At 37.8% G+C, this 13,375-nt stretch overlaps 1 protein-coding gene across 1 annotated transcript; it reads right to left on the minus strand.

Annotated features, from left to right (window-relative positions):
- Positions 1-251: 251 nt before the first annotated feature.
- Positions 252-11,394, minus strand: LOC132640945 (uncharacterized). The gene is made up of 3 exons (XM_060357750.1): positions 10,578-11,394; positions 8,752-8,998; positions 252-884 (listed from the first exon to the last, which is right to left on the minus strand). The coding sequence occupies exons 1-3, from the start codon at positions 10,914-10,916 to the stop codon at positions 499-501; spliced, it is 972 nt and encodes a 323-aa protein (XP_060213733.1). The 5' UTR covers positions 10,917-11,394; the 3' UTR covers positions 252-498.
- Between the last annotated feature and the right edge of the window lie 1,981 nt (positions 11,395-13,375).

The following is a 13,375-nucleotide window of genomic DNA, read 5'->3' on the forward strand; positions in this document are numbered from 1 at the left end:
AAAAAAAAAGATGTTTTAACTCCCCAAATAGGTCAACCATCATATAAATTGGGACAGGACGAGTGCTATATATAGATTGGGTTTATCTAAAGGAGCCAAGGACGCTCTTCTACGGACAATCTTCCCTTTTCTTAGATAATATTAACTTGGTCAATTTTACAGCTAACAACGGTAGCAGAAACCCAGACCCTGCAGAAGCTAGCGTCAAAGCTCCAGTAGAGAATGTACACACTCATTGGCAGACTCATGAGGACACAAATTGAATTTGGTTCATTTCAATTGGGTAGCAACATCACAAGAACTGTCTATCCAGCAGCAGAATATAAAAGACCACCACAAGTAAACCTTTTTTTTTGTTAGATTAGTAACTTCTTTTTGGTAAAATAAAATGTACTACGCCAAAAGCCTATCTCCATTGAACCAGATTCTGATGTTTTATTGTGCATTAAACAAATGAACAAGAAGATACATGCTCACTTCCAATTTAAGAAACATTTTTCACCGGAGGGGTTGCTGGTTGTAATGGTTCTTCTCCTTTTTCTTTGCAGCAGCTAACCTTGCACTCCTTGCTGCAGTCTCACTAGCCACAGCTTTGGCAGCAGCATCTACCTCCTTGCTTGATTTTTTCTTCTTAACAGATGCCATTTTCTTTATCTTGTCCTTCGCAGCAACAGTAGGTGCATCTTCTCCCTTCTCGGTTGCCACTGTTTCATCTGTCCCATTTCCAAGCTCAACACCATTGGATTGATCATGTTGCTCTTTAGACTCCTTTGTTGATTTATCCTTCTTCTTCTTCTTCTTTGCACTCTTGCTCTCCCCAGGAGCATTATCATCTTTCTTAGCCATCTCTCCATTTGGTTTTTCCACCTTATCCTGTGCAGCACCTGCAAGTGGAATCGAGCACCAAGTCACATCAGAATAGTCAATATATTAGCTCAAACTGCTTTAAAAAATAGTGAAAGATAGACAGAGACACACATACTAATTTACCAATTCCAATCCAGAGTGTAATATTAAGATAGATAAGTGACTACCATATTAGAGCTCCACATAATTGTAAGAATGTCACAAAATGATCAAACGTTCCAATTACCACATATGCATACACCTTTCAAGGCTCACAGGAAAAAACATGCTATGATTGAGGGAGTAGAAAGCAAGAACGAGAAAAGGAGAAGAACAATCATCAGATGCCATAATAGATAAAGCTGACCATGTGGGGTCGAGTTTTTTTTTTCTTGGGTAGGCGGTGATTGTATTCCAGGTGCTGTGGGCATCTTTGCAGAGGCGCCCTTTCTTTTCCACCACTGTAAGCTTTCCAACGTGGTTTGTGGCATTGTCCAGCAAATACGCAAGCCCCCCCCCCCCCCCCCCCCCCCCCCAAACCAAGAAAAAAAAAATCCATCTGGCAGCTGTATGCATAGAACAAAAAACTCAAGACACTTTTGGAGGTGAAGAGGAAATACAATTGGCCTTAAAGGCAATCTTTTGCTATCTTTTTGGAACAGCCAGACCTTTGTAAGTGACGTAAATGACTTACTAGAGCTCCACAGCTGCATGATCCTTCTGCTTTTTCTTTTTACGAAAATGTCATGATCCTTCTCGTTTTTTCCTTTTTACTAGACCTACACAACTGCACTGCATGATCTGTAATACCCTCGTATCACTTTCTTAGAGCTCTTATGCTATCCATAAAATCGTATTTACTAATACGTAAGGGGAAACGAGACCAAATAAAAGCAAGGACAGTTTGCAAAATGTCTGTCCTCTCTCTAGGGAAATGTGCTATGTGTGGCTTTTTCCCGAAAACGCTCTGATAACTCTCTCTGACCAGCAGTTAGCTCTTCAATTTTCAACAAGGGTTCAAATCAAACAGCCAACTACTTATCATGATAAGTCTTTCTTCTTATTCGCAGCTGGAAGAAAGACTTTTGACATCGTGGAGGATGGGTCGGGCGAACTGGTACGGATAGGTTGAAAGGAAAAGAGAATATTATGACTAGCATACACATCAATCAGAGCATTTTACTGTGGATTTTCCATGTGATGATCTTAGCTTCAGAAGGTTCTGGAGAAATCTGTAGGAAATGGTGGAAGCAACAGCAATCATATGAGTAAGGATAATCTGATAATGTAACAAAATCTCAACAGTCAATGCAGGTGTACAAGGATAAATAATCCATGAGTTCAAGGAAAATTATGATTGGGCTGACACAGCAAGGAAGATACAAAGATTTGCGAAAAAAGGCAACAAAGGACCTTATGGGCCAGCTTTCACCAACAAGAGAACATATGCAAAGACCACCAGAACTCATAAATGGTCTGGTGTTGTTGCATTAACTCATAGCTGTGATAATGCGGTATTAAAGGTAGATGGGAAGTCTTCAATGCAGAAGAAGACTTTTGTGAGCACATGCCCTTAGCGCATCACTCGAAAGGAACACTGTGTAATGTCTGAATTACAGTGACTTCAAAATATGGTCCAAGAAAAACTGGAAGACATCAGAGCTCAGAATTGTGGAGATGCTTAACAGAAGATTCCTTATTGAATTTCCTTTAGAGTTGGAAGCGGACAGAGTCAAAATTGGTAATGGAGATGGAGAGGAAGCACAATTCTTCTAATCTTCTCAACATGGAAACCACAGAATTTGAAGACGCTTCATTTCTCTCTCCTAATGAAATTCTTGCTTTACCATGGGAGGATGTGGTTTCAGACATGGAACTCTGTCTGCAGACAGCAAGTCCATCTACCAAATTCAACAGTGCATCCAAATGGGTCCAAAGAAACATACTCAAAATAGGCAAACAAGTGGAGTCAACTTCGGAGGATGCGAAAGAGGACGCTCTAGCATTGCTCACCAGAATTGAAAGCAGCAGGTCTATGAGGGGGTAAATCCAATTCAAGGCAGCAGCTCAACAGAAAAGGAGGTGAAAGGGAATTACAGTACCAGTTTCTCAAAAAAAAGGAGGCGAAAGGGAATTAAAGAGGCTTGTGGTTCACATGAACTGTTGGGGCAAAGAAGAGAAAGAGCAGGGCAGGAAAGACCAGCAAGAAGAGGGATGAAAATCAAAATCATCAGTTTGAATGTGAGGGGTTTGAACTAGCAGGAAAAGAGAGATCATCAAGTCTCCGGTAATTAAATGGAAAGTTGATATATTGCTTTCAAAAGACAAAAATTCAGGAATGGTAGGCGGCAACTATGAAACAAATATGGCCTGATAGATGGGTGGATTTCAGGTTGCTTTAAGCTGCCGGTAGCAGTGTAGGGATTATCATATTATAGAAAAAAGAAACTAGTTAGTAGAAGACTGCATCAAGGTAATTACTCATTATCAGTCCAATTCTCACGCCTAGCTAATGATTTTAAGTGGGCTTTCTCTAGGGTATATGGTCCTCATAAGAAGATGGCGACAAGTGATTTGTGGCTCGAACTTGCAGTAGTGAGCGGGTACTTGCAATTACCATGTGTGACAGCACGGGACTTTAATGTTACAAGGTTCCCGTGGAATGGAAAAATGAAACCAGATTCACTTCAGGAATGAAAGAATTATCAAATTTTGTACAAGAAATCAAAGTCGGCTGAAATTTGGAACAATGTTATTGAGAGATTTGAAAAAAAAAAAAAAAAAAAAAAAAAAAAAACTGGCTAGATGGAAGACCCAGTATCTGTCTATGGGTGGTAGATTGACTTTAATCAATTCAGTTCTTCAAGCACTTACAACATACATGATGTCGCTGTTCCCCATCCCAACAGGGGTCATCAACAGGTTGGATAGCATCAGGAGAAATTTTCTGTGGCATGGGAACAAAGAAAAGAAGGGTTACCACTTGGTTAAGTGGAAAGCAGTTACTTGTGGCAAGAGATATGGAGGTTTGGGGATCAAGAATTTGAAGATTCAGATTAAAGCTCTCAGAATGAAATGGTTGTGAAAGTTCACCAATGAGAATCAGCTCTTGTGGGACAATGTTATTAGAGCCAAGTATGAACAGGAAGATAACTGGATGACTAAGGAAATCACAACACCATATGGGGTGAGTCTATGGAGATCTATTAGAGTACTGTGGAGTGAGTTGAGGACCAATTCCAAGATCAAAGTGCTTGATGGAAGAAAAACTAGCTTCTTTAAGGACAATTGGCATGAGATGGGCAGTTTGGAATTGGCTTTCCCAGACATCTTCAGTATTGTGCTCTACCAACAAAGGAATATAGCAGAAATGTGGACACCTCAAGGCTGGAGCATCATTTTTAGGAGACAAATCAATGACTGCGAAATACAAAGAGTGCCTGACTTCTTCAATACAATAGAGCAGTTTGGTGGACTACAGACAGGCGATGATGTGTTATGGTGGCAAGGCAATAGCAGGGTTATTCAAGGTCAATGCAGCTTACAAAATGATGAATCACTATAACCATCAGATAACCAACTGGCCTTGGAAACACATCTGGAAAACTAAAATTCCCCACAAAGTTGCATGTTTTGTGTGGTTACTTGCTAAAGAAGCAACCCTTACACAAGACAATGTGATGAAAAGAGGACTTCCTTTATGTTCCAGATGCTTTTTGTGTGGAGAAACAGCAGAGACAGTTAACCATCTCTTCCTTCATTGCAAGTTTACAACTCAACTGTAGAGAATTATTCTAAACCTCAAAGGCATCTCTTGGACCATGCCCGGAAAAGTCATAGATGCTCTCAAAAGTTGAGAGGAAACAAGCTTGCAGGCAAAGGACAGGAGCCAGTTACCAGTTTCAAAAAAAAAAAAAAAATTGGAGCTAAATGATCCTTATTTTTGCAGGGGTAATTTCACCAGGACTAAAAGAGATAATTCAGCATCAAGACTCGATAGATTTTTGTTCAACACTGAATGGGATGGTAATGTCAATGCAATTAAGATTTATTGCCAGGATTAGGGTTGGTGGTAGCCTGGTGCACTGCGTCAGTCGTAGTATTAGCCGTATGCATGTAGTTCTTGCTTCTGCTGTCTGTTACCATCTATTGTAAAGTGTTTCGGTTATAGCACTATCTCGATGTCGTTATTGTTCTCTTATTTGAACACTTTGTTCTGTTTTCCTATGTTTTCTTCACTGCCATATTTCCATTTTCATAGCTACTTTGATTTGCGATACTTGAGCTGAGGATCTTCCGGAAACAGCCTCTACGTACACTCTACCCTCCCCAGGCCCCACTTTGTGGGATTATACTGGTTATGTTGTTGTTATTGTATTGCCGAAATCCACCTCTGACCACAACCCAATTGAGTTACAATGCGGTAGATGGGAGAAGAAAAATTCCTACTTTAAGTTCGAAACTATGTGGCTTGAATTTGATTGTTTTCTCGAGAGGGTAAAACGGTGGTGGGACATTTCATTGTATGGGATATCCAGACTATGTACCGGTTTGCAAACTAAAGATGTTAAAAACTTAAATTTAAAGAATGGAGTAGTGAGTCCTTTGGCAATCTGGAAAGGAGAAAAAATGATAATCGCAGCATGCTCAAATCCTTAGAAAACGTAGAAGAGGATGGGGAGTTGAGTGAGATGCAACTAACTGAAAGGGCGACAACCATTATGGAGCTGCAAGAGATAGCAAAACAGGAAGAAATATCATAAAGACAAAAATCAAGATTTTTGTGGTTGAAAGCCGGGGATAAAAAAGCTAAGTAGGCATTTGGACATGAATATGAAATCAATTATTTCGGTAGAGGTTGAATTGAAGTTGAAATTGTGTTTGAACATGCAATTTGGATTTCAAAAGTCGTACTTTTCTCATAAATATGAAAACCCCATAATTTGTGAAATCTATCAACTTATACAATCTTTACCAAATGAGCAAACTATAGTTCATAAACAAGGTATCGGAATATCCTAAGGCGCAGCATTAATAAATTGTATATCTCCATGTTCCTTTTATATATAAATGCTTGAGAGTACATGGTATTACAAACTTTCAACAAAAAAATACCCAATGTAATCCCACAAGTGGGGTCTAGTACTATTACAAACTTTAAAATATACATAATTTTACAAAGATCCGCTGGTCCAATAAATCGACAATATTAGTAACTAGCTATTCTTTAATATAATACTCCCACATGATACGGACAATCTCTTCACGCAAAGCATAGGTCCTCTTTTTTTTTTTTTTTTTTGCATGTTTAAAATTATGGGGTCTTTTTTTGAAAAATTTAAAATTATGGTTATGTTTTAAATTTTCAAAATTAAATCACAAATTTGAAATTGAAATTCTACCTTTTTGTGAATTTGGGATTTGAAATCATAATTTCAAGTTGAAATTTTGTAAGCATACATTTCAAATTTGAAGTCCAAATTGCATGTCCAAACGGGCTCTAAGTTCTTCCAAAAGAATGCAAATGCCAATTGAAGGTACAGCACAATTGAAAAGCCCAAAACCAATGCAGTTATAGTGCAGGGCCAGGGAGCGATCAATGAGGAGACTTATAAATTTTTTAAGAATCTGTATAAGGAGAATGAGAATCGGAGACCAGCTGTCCCAGAATCTCAGAGGAAGATAAAGTATGGCTCATGAGAATCGGAGACCAGCTGTCCCAGAATCTCAGAGGAAGATAAAGTATGGCTCCAAAGGCCTTTTTCCGAGAAGGAAGTGGAGAATATCATTAAAAGCTGCGAAGGAGAGAGAGCGCCAGGTCCTGATGGATTTAATATGGCTTTTTATAAGCATTGTTGGTCCATAGTCAAGGAAGATGTTATGGCATCAGTCAGTTTTTGGAGCTTGCTGTTTAATTTCTTCAACCTTCCTTTCGTAACGCCTAGCACTGTGAAAGACCTGCTGGCTAGTGTATGTTGGGTTCTGTGGGTGAGAGGAATTCCAAGTGCTTTGAAGGAAAAAGACCTTTGCCCAACAACTGAAATATAACTGCTTATGGTTTTTGGCTTTCTGGTGTAAGATTCAAGATGTAAACTATGAAGATAGCATGTTAGATTTCATCAATTCACCAAAGAACAAGGTTATGTACAGATAGGAATCCTTTTTGTTTTGTTTTGTTTAGGGGATTCTCAGATCCTTGAAATACTTTTCTTTAATAATCTAAGTTACACGGACTCGGGTGTGGGTATCCGATACGGGTACGGATTTGAGTGTCGGATTCGGCAAAATCTAAATTTTAAGATTCAGGGGTGCGTATCCAATTATGGATACGGGTGCGGGGATTCGGCTGTAAATTTCGGCTGTAAATATGAAAGAATATAAAAGGCATATGAAAAAATAAGCTCCAAGAATAATCCGTTGTACAAAGGGGTCAATTTTATTATGTTCAACTAGTAAATATGTCCATGTTTTTGTGCGATTAAAAATATAAATTAGTTATCAAAAAATTGACATAAAAAAAAAAAAAAAAGGGCAGCCCGGTGCACTAAGCTCCCGCTATGCGCAGGGTCCGGGGAAGGGCCGGACCACAAGAGTCAGTTATCAAAAAATTGACATGCTAATAATTAATTTTAAAGTTATCCCTATATTGTATAAGAAAGAAACATTTATAAATAGCATAATCAGGTGCCTTTCAATTTATTTTTTTTGTCACAAGTAGCATATAATGGAAAATAAAGGGGATAAAAATAGCACATATGAGAATAAACGGGTCATTTTTGTACGTTAATACAATAAAGACTTCTAAGAAATCTCAAAATTATCCCCCAAATTTGTCGACGGACTCCGGTCAAAGTATCCGTATGTAATTGACCGTATCCCGGACATTTGCCGTCCCCGCACCCGCACCCGACCGTATCCCGAACGAGGACGGCACCCAAAATGGCGAGTCCGTGTAACGTAGTTAATAACCGTGGTGTCCTATATTAATGAAATACTTACCTGTTCGGGAAAAAAAAAAAGAAGGGGGATAAGGGGAGGATCACAATTGGATATAAATCCAATGATGTCTACTATATTTCCCTCTTGAAAATCAATTTGTGACATAAGGATACCCTTTCCTTTTATGCCAACCCTTCCTATTCTCATATCTTAATTTATTTTGAACAATGCATACATTAATCCATGTATTTAAATTTTTCTAAGCTACTAGTGTAGGATCCACTTTTTGGGGAACATGAGTCGAAGCACTCGAGATGTATATCAGTTCTTCTTACTCTCTATCGATATTTCACTCTAACAAATTAAGATGCAGGAAGAGGACAAAGCAGTACAATGAATACAAATCAGAAGTGATAACAATAGAAGAAATATGCAGGCAGTTGGCAGACGTATCTTGTATTTTTTACAGAGCAAGAAATTTTTAAGAATTTCTCACGTGACAGTAATTTTTATCCAATGTTTCTCTAGACCAGTGTTATCAAAAGCGAAAAGAGCAAAAAAGCTCAAAGGTCAGCTGGGGCTTTAAGCGCAAAGTGCAAATAAAGCGTGGGCTTTAATGAAAGAAGGCGCAATGGTGCAAAAATAAAAATACATATATGTTTAGCCCAAGACTAATAATAATAAGCATGAATAACAAATATATGGACTAACAAATTGTAAAAACATAACGATAAAGTGAAATATCAATTATCTAGTGTCATCTCTTCAAGAGAGGCTCATTGGCAAAGAAAAGTATGTCTTGGAGCCTTGATAATGACACTGAAGCGCACAAAAAGCGAGGCGAAGCGCTTAACATGTTTTGAGCCTCACTTCAGGGCTTAAGCGCGCCTTTGACAACACTGCTCCGGACCTCCTTCCCTTTGGGCGAAGGAAGAGAAATTTTAATTGTATTCATAAACAAATTACCTTGTGAATCATCATTGCTCTCAGCTTTGTTTAATCCAAATTCAGCAAGCATAGCTTCAAGCTCAGCAAGTTCCTTTTTCTTAAGTTCCTTCTTTGAAAGCTGCCTTTCCGACTCTTTGGGTGCCACATTTTCAGCAGGCTTCTTAACAATTGGCTCCTTTTCCTCTGGTAAATCAGGTTCCTGCTCGTGTTCTTCCTCGTTATCATCATCAGCTTCATCAAGGCCTTCTTCTTCACTTTCACTTTCCTGATAAACAGATGACGAGAATTAATACAGATAAACTGTTGAAGAAGGGAACTAATAGAATGAAAAAAGAAAGCTTCATTTTTGAGACGCTAAAGTTTGATCACCAACAAATAATAGAATGATTTACTTTTACAAAGAGGAAAAATAGCAAATAGGGAGAGAAGAAAAGTTCTGTTATACCAAACTCTTCGTAGTTCCAAGCTTTTCATTACAAAGTAAACAAGACATAAAATTGGTTTTTGTGAAGCAACTTCAAAACTAAGTATGGCCATCTTAAAACAGATATCAGAGAATAAATTTCAGTTTATGCAACACTAACTAGCTAGTGATGATCCTTCATGTCACAATGGAAATGATGAACTATTGGCAACATGAAAGAGAAAAGCAAGAATATGAGTTTTATTCTAGATGGAAATACAAAAGAAAGATAGTTTACCAATTAAAAACTCAGCATGGGACACAATACAAGGTAATAATCAATCAAAAGAACAGAAAAGAAGCAAGAAAGAATGGATGGAGACAGGAACAGAAAAGAAGCTAAGGACAAAGAATCAAGAAGGCAAAGATCATAACAGAATTTGGTCCCTCAACAAGCCTATTGTATGCTCTAGAAATTAAGGCTCAACAGCTTCTCAGCCCAATGCCACCACCTAATGTCTTCAAAATAAAAGTCATCTCTTTGACAGCAACTTGAGGTACATTTATACGTGCTAGGATTTTAATCCTTTTGGCAAAATACTCCAGGACAAAGTGGAAGCCTATAATTGTACATTTGAAATACAACTTTGTTTTTTATTTTCCTAAAGATAACTGTAGCACGCACCTGGATTCCACCGGGTACCTGCTACCTCCCAGCAGCGTAGGTACCGGGTAACTCCGCCACCAAGGCTTCGGTAGACGAGAAGAACTCACGTAGTTTTTTTTCTTTCTAATTTGGATTTGAACCTTGATCTCCAAGGCTTGCACCCACTTCACCGATCACTAGGTCAATAACAAGAAATCCAACATATACTAATGAGCAAACTCAAGGGGAGGTGTCGTGGTGTATGTTACTAGCAGATGGATGTGTGGGCACGAAGAGATATGATTAGGAACGAAGTTATACGAGGCAAGTTGGGAGTGGCATCAGTGGCGGACAAGATAAGGAATCGAGGCTGAAAGGTGAAGGTAGGCCGAAGAAGAACTTGGGGGAGGTGCTTACAAGACTTGTGGGATTACACTGGGGATGTTGTTGTTGTACTAATGAGGAAATAAGAAAATATGGGAAACTTAAATGGAAATGGACTGTAGATTTGTTTTTGTTAAGGATATTGCGTAAAATGTAATCCAGAAGATATAAATGCCTACATAGAAATGTGGGAAAAGCTATTAATATGCGGACCATACAGGGTGGTTGCTTACATTACACCCCCTTGGGGTGCATTCGTGTCACGGACACAACATATCATTCATGAACACGTGGAGAAACAAATGAACGCATACCAGCAGCATAGAATTACCGTAATCTAGCAATCATTCATATAAAGCATTAAACCAAAAAGAATTTTCAATAATTTCAACAAAAATCAAGAATTGACACCTCGAGTGTAGTTACAGCAGTTTGCTTTGCCTTGTCATGATTAGCAGTTGTATCAGCTCCCCAAACAGCTTGGGGCGGAGCTGTAGTAGCATAGTAATCATCATCATCTTCATCATCAACATCTGCCCACGATTTAACAGTCAATGGTGCTGGAGCCCAGAAAACAGGCTCAGGATCCTTGTCTGCCTGCTTCCCATTTCTAGAAGATGAAGCAGCGCTCTTCCCTTTAGAATCCTTATCAGACTTACTCTTCTTCTTCCTTAGTGTTCCAAGAGCCGCAAAAACGTTATTGTTGCTTATCACCAACTGTTCATCCTTCCTGTTTCCACCTCCCACCATTCTCTTCTTTCTTTCTTTTTGCCTTGCGTAAACACAAATCCCACTTCACCTAACAACCTTTGTCTAATGCTCAGGTCTATCTCTCTCTCTCTCTCTCTCTCTCTCTCTCTCTCTCTCTCTCTCTCTCTCTCTCTCTATATATATATATATATATATATATATATATATACACAAAATTCTTCTAGGTAAAGTGCTGCAAAATCAAGATTTTCAATCGACTAAAATTGGGGAAAATAAAAGGAAATCGATAAGATTTTAAGTGATGATCGAGTAACGGTAATTTTCCGAGAATTATTTTCCGGGGAAAGAAGAAGATGGTGAATCGAAGATGACAAAGTAGATTTGGACAAGAGATGTCGGGGTTAAGGTTAATTTAGGGTTTGGATGACGAACGAGAGGAGGCTGTGTTGTGGCTGAGCCAGACAAGAGAGAGAACGATTGTACATACAAGTTAAATATAGCACTCCAAGATACACAAAATTTGTGTTTTTTTGTCAAGAGTAGTGTCTTCCGGATCTATATTTTTTTTTGGGGGGGGGGGATGGGGGATAGATTTTGAGTGTTCACCAAAACCAAATAAAAATTCTTTGGAATTTTTACTCATTATAACTTCTTTTAAGACCTAATTATTAATATTAACAACTCTTTTATTTAATTATATTTAGTAATTAATTAACTTTTCTAAATTACAATTGGTAGTTATATCAAAAATACATACCCAAATAAAAAATTCCAATCACTACCCATTTCAATTTTTCATTTCTCAAAACCCTGAAAAATCTCTCTCCCCTTCTTTCAACCACCACCACCACAGCCGCCCGCCCCTCTCTCTCTTCTCCCTCTCCCTCTCCCTCTGTGCTCACCCCTCTATGTAGCCGCTGACTTGTTGTTGAACAAGAATGGATTGAATATAGGGGGCTGGTTATTGCGGCGTTGTTGCTGTCTAAATTGCGGTGTCAATAGTGCGGTGTTGGTGGTTGTTGTAGCCATTCTTGTTGCACTGTTTTTGCTTTGGCTTATCAGCTAACGTTTTTCTACTAAATAGACAAAAGGTGCAATCGGATACTACATAAGTTTTAGGAATTTTCAGGGTTTTGGTGGTGGTGGAGAAATTAGGGTTTTTGGTGGTGGTGGGGTCTCAGATCTGGCCGTGTGTATTTTTTGTATTTTTGTGTGTATTTGTTAAAAGCCAAATACAAATACATTCAAAAAATCTACATCTCACAAAATCACTGTTTTTGAATGTATTTGTGTTTATATTTTTTGAGTGTATTTTTTAGTGCATTTTATTAATAGCCAAACACATTGTTTTTTAATGTATTTGTCATGTATTTGAATTTTTTTGTCTTGTATCTGAATGTATTTGTTGAAATCCATTCAAATACATGAAAATTTGAATGTATTTGGCTTCATATGTGGTTGGAATGTACACAATATATTTAAAATACATCAAAGAAATACATAAAAAAAAAAAAAAAGCCACTGAAATACATCAAAAAGAAAAAAGAAAAAATCACTGAAATGCATAAAAAAAGAGACACAAAAATACATTATAACAAAAAAAATCACTATGTATTTGAAAACAAACAAATACACCCGTTAAAATATATATGTTCATTAAATAGTAGCTATGATTGGTAATATTGAAAAGATAGCTACTAGAGGTAAGGATCTACTAAAGGGTAGCTATTCAGGTAAGTTTACCAATTTCTTTTTCGTCGAGCCCCTAGGTTACTGGTGTTTTTGGGTTGGTTCAGTCCCGTTTTCAGTTTGGTTATAGATTTATAAACATGCTAGATCGATAATCAAATCAATGAGATAACTATTATTCCCTCCATCCCGAAAAGATTATCTTCTTTTAATTTGGCACAAAATTTAAGAAATAAAGGAAGACTTTTGAAATGTGTGGTCCAAAATAAGCCTTAGATATTTGTGTAGCTGTAAATTCTCATAAAGTAGGATTATTTCTAAATATAGAAAGGGGACAATCTTTTTGGGACAGACTAAAAAGGAAAGGAGGACAATCTTTTTGGGACAGAGGGAGTATATATTTTCGGTTTGACCAGTAAGAAAATGTTCCTTTAAATATTTTTTCCTTTATCTTATTTTTATTCGTTCGTATATACAGTCTTCACAAGATATTTTTTACTAAAACAAACGCCGTGAACTAATAAAAAAATGCTCCTTTGAATATTCTTTTTCTTTGTTGCTATTTATGATTGCTGCATTTTTTGAGTTTTTGTGTTAAAGCTGAGCTTCATCTCGAACTGTTGTCATACCAAAGGCAAATAGTTGTTGTCGTTGGTGAATAGCTGCCATACATAGCAGCAAAGAGCATAAGTAAAGGTATCAACATCCTAGCACAACAGTTGCTTGATCTGTTTGGGAAAGTACAATAGCTGCCTATTTAGGAGCAGTTCGAACCCTAATTAGTAGCAGCCCCTTAAATTCCAATTATA

Source organism: Lycium barbarum, chromosome 5 (genome assembly GCF_019175385.1).
Source record: "Lycium barbarum isolate Lr01 chromosome 5, ASM1917538v2, whole genome shotgun sequence".
In the NCBI taxonomy this organism is placed as follows: Eukaryota; Viridiplantae; Streptophyta; class Magnoliopsida; order Solanales; family Solanaceae; genus Lycium; species Lycium barbarum.

Coding starts and splice junctions, on each gene's coding strand:
- LOC132640945 (XM_060357750.1), bottom strand. CDS start 10,916: ATGGTGGGAGGTGGAAACAGGAAGGATGAACAGTTGGTGATAAGCAAC. Junction 8,999..10,577: donor CTGCTGTAACTACACTCGAG/GTGTCAATTCTT, acceptor TCTGTTTATCAG/GAAAGTGAAAGTGAAGAAGA. Junction 885..8,751: donor GAGCAATGATGATTCACAAG/GTAATTTGTTTA, acceptor TTCCACTTGCAG/GTGCTGCACAGGATAAGGTG.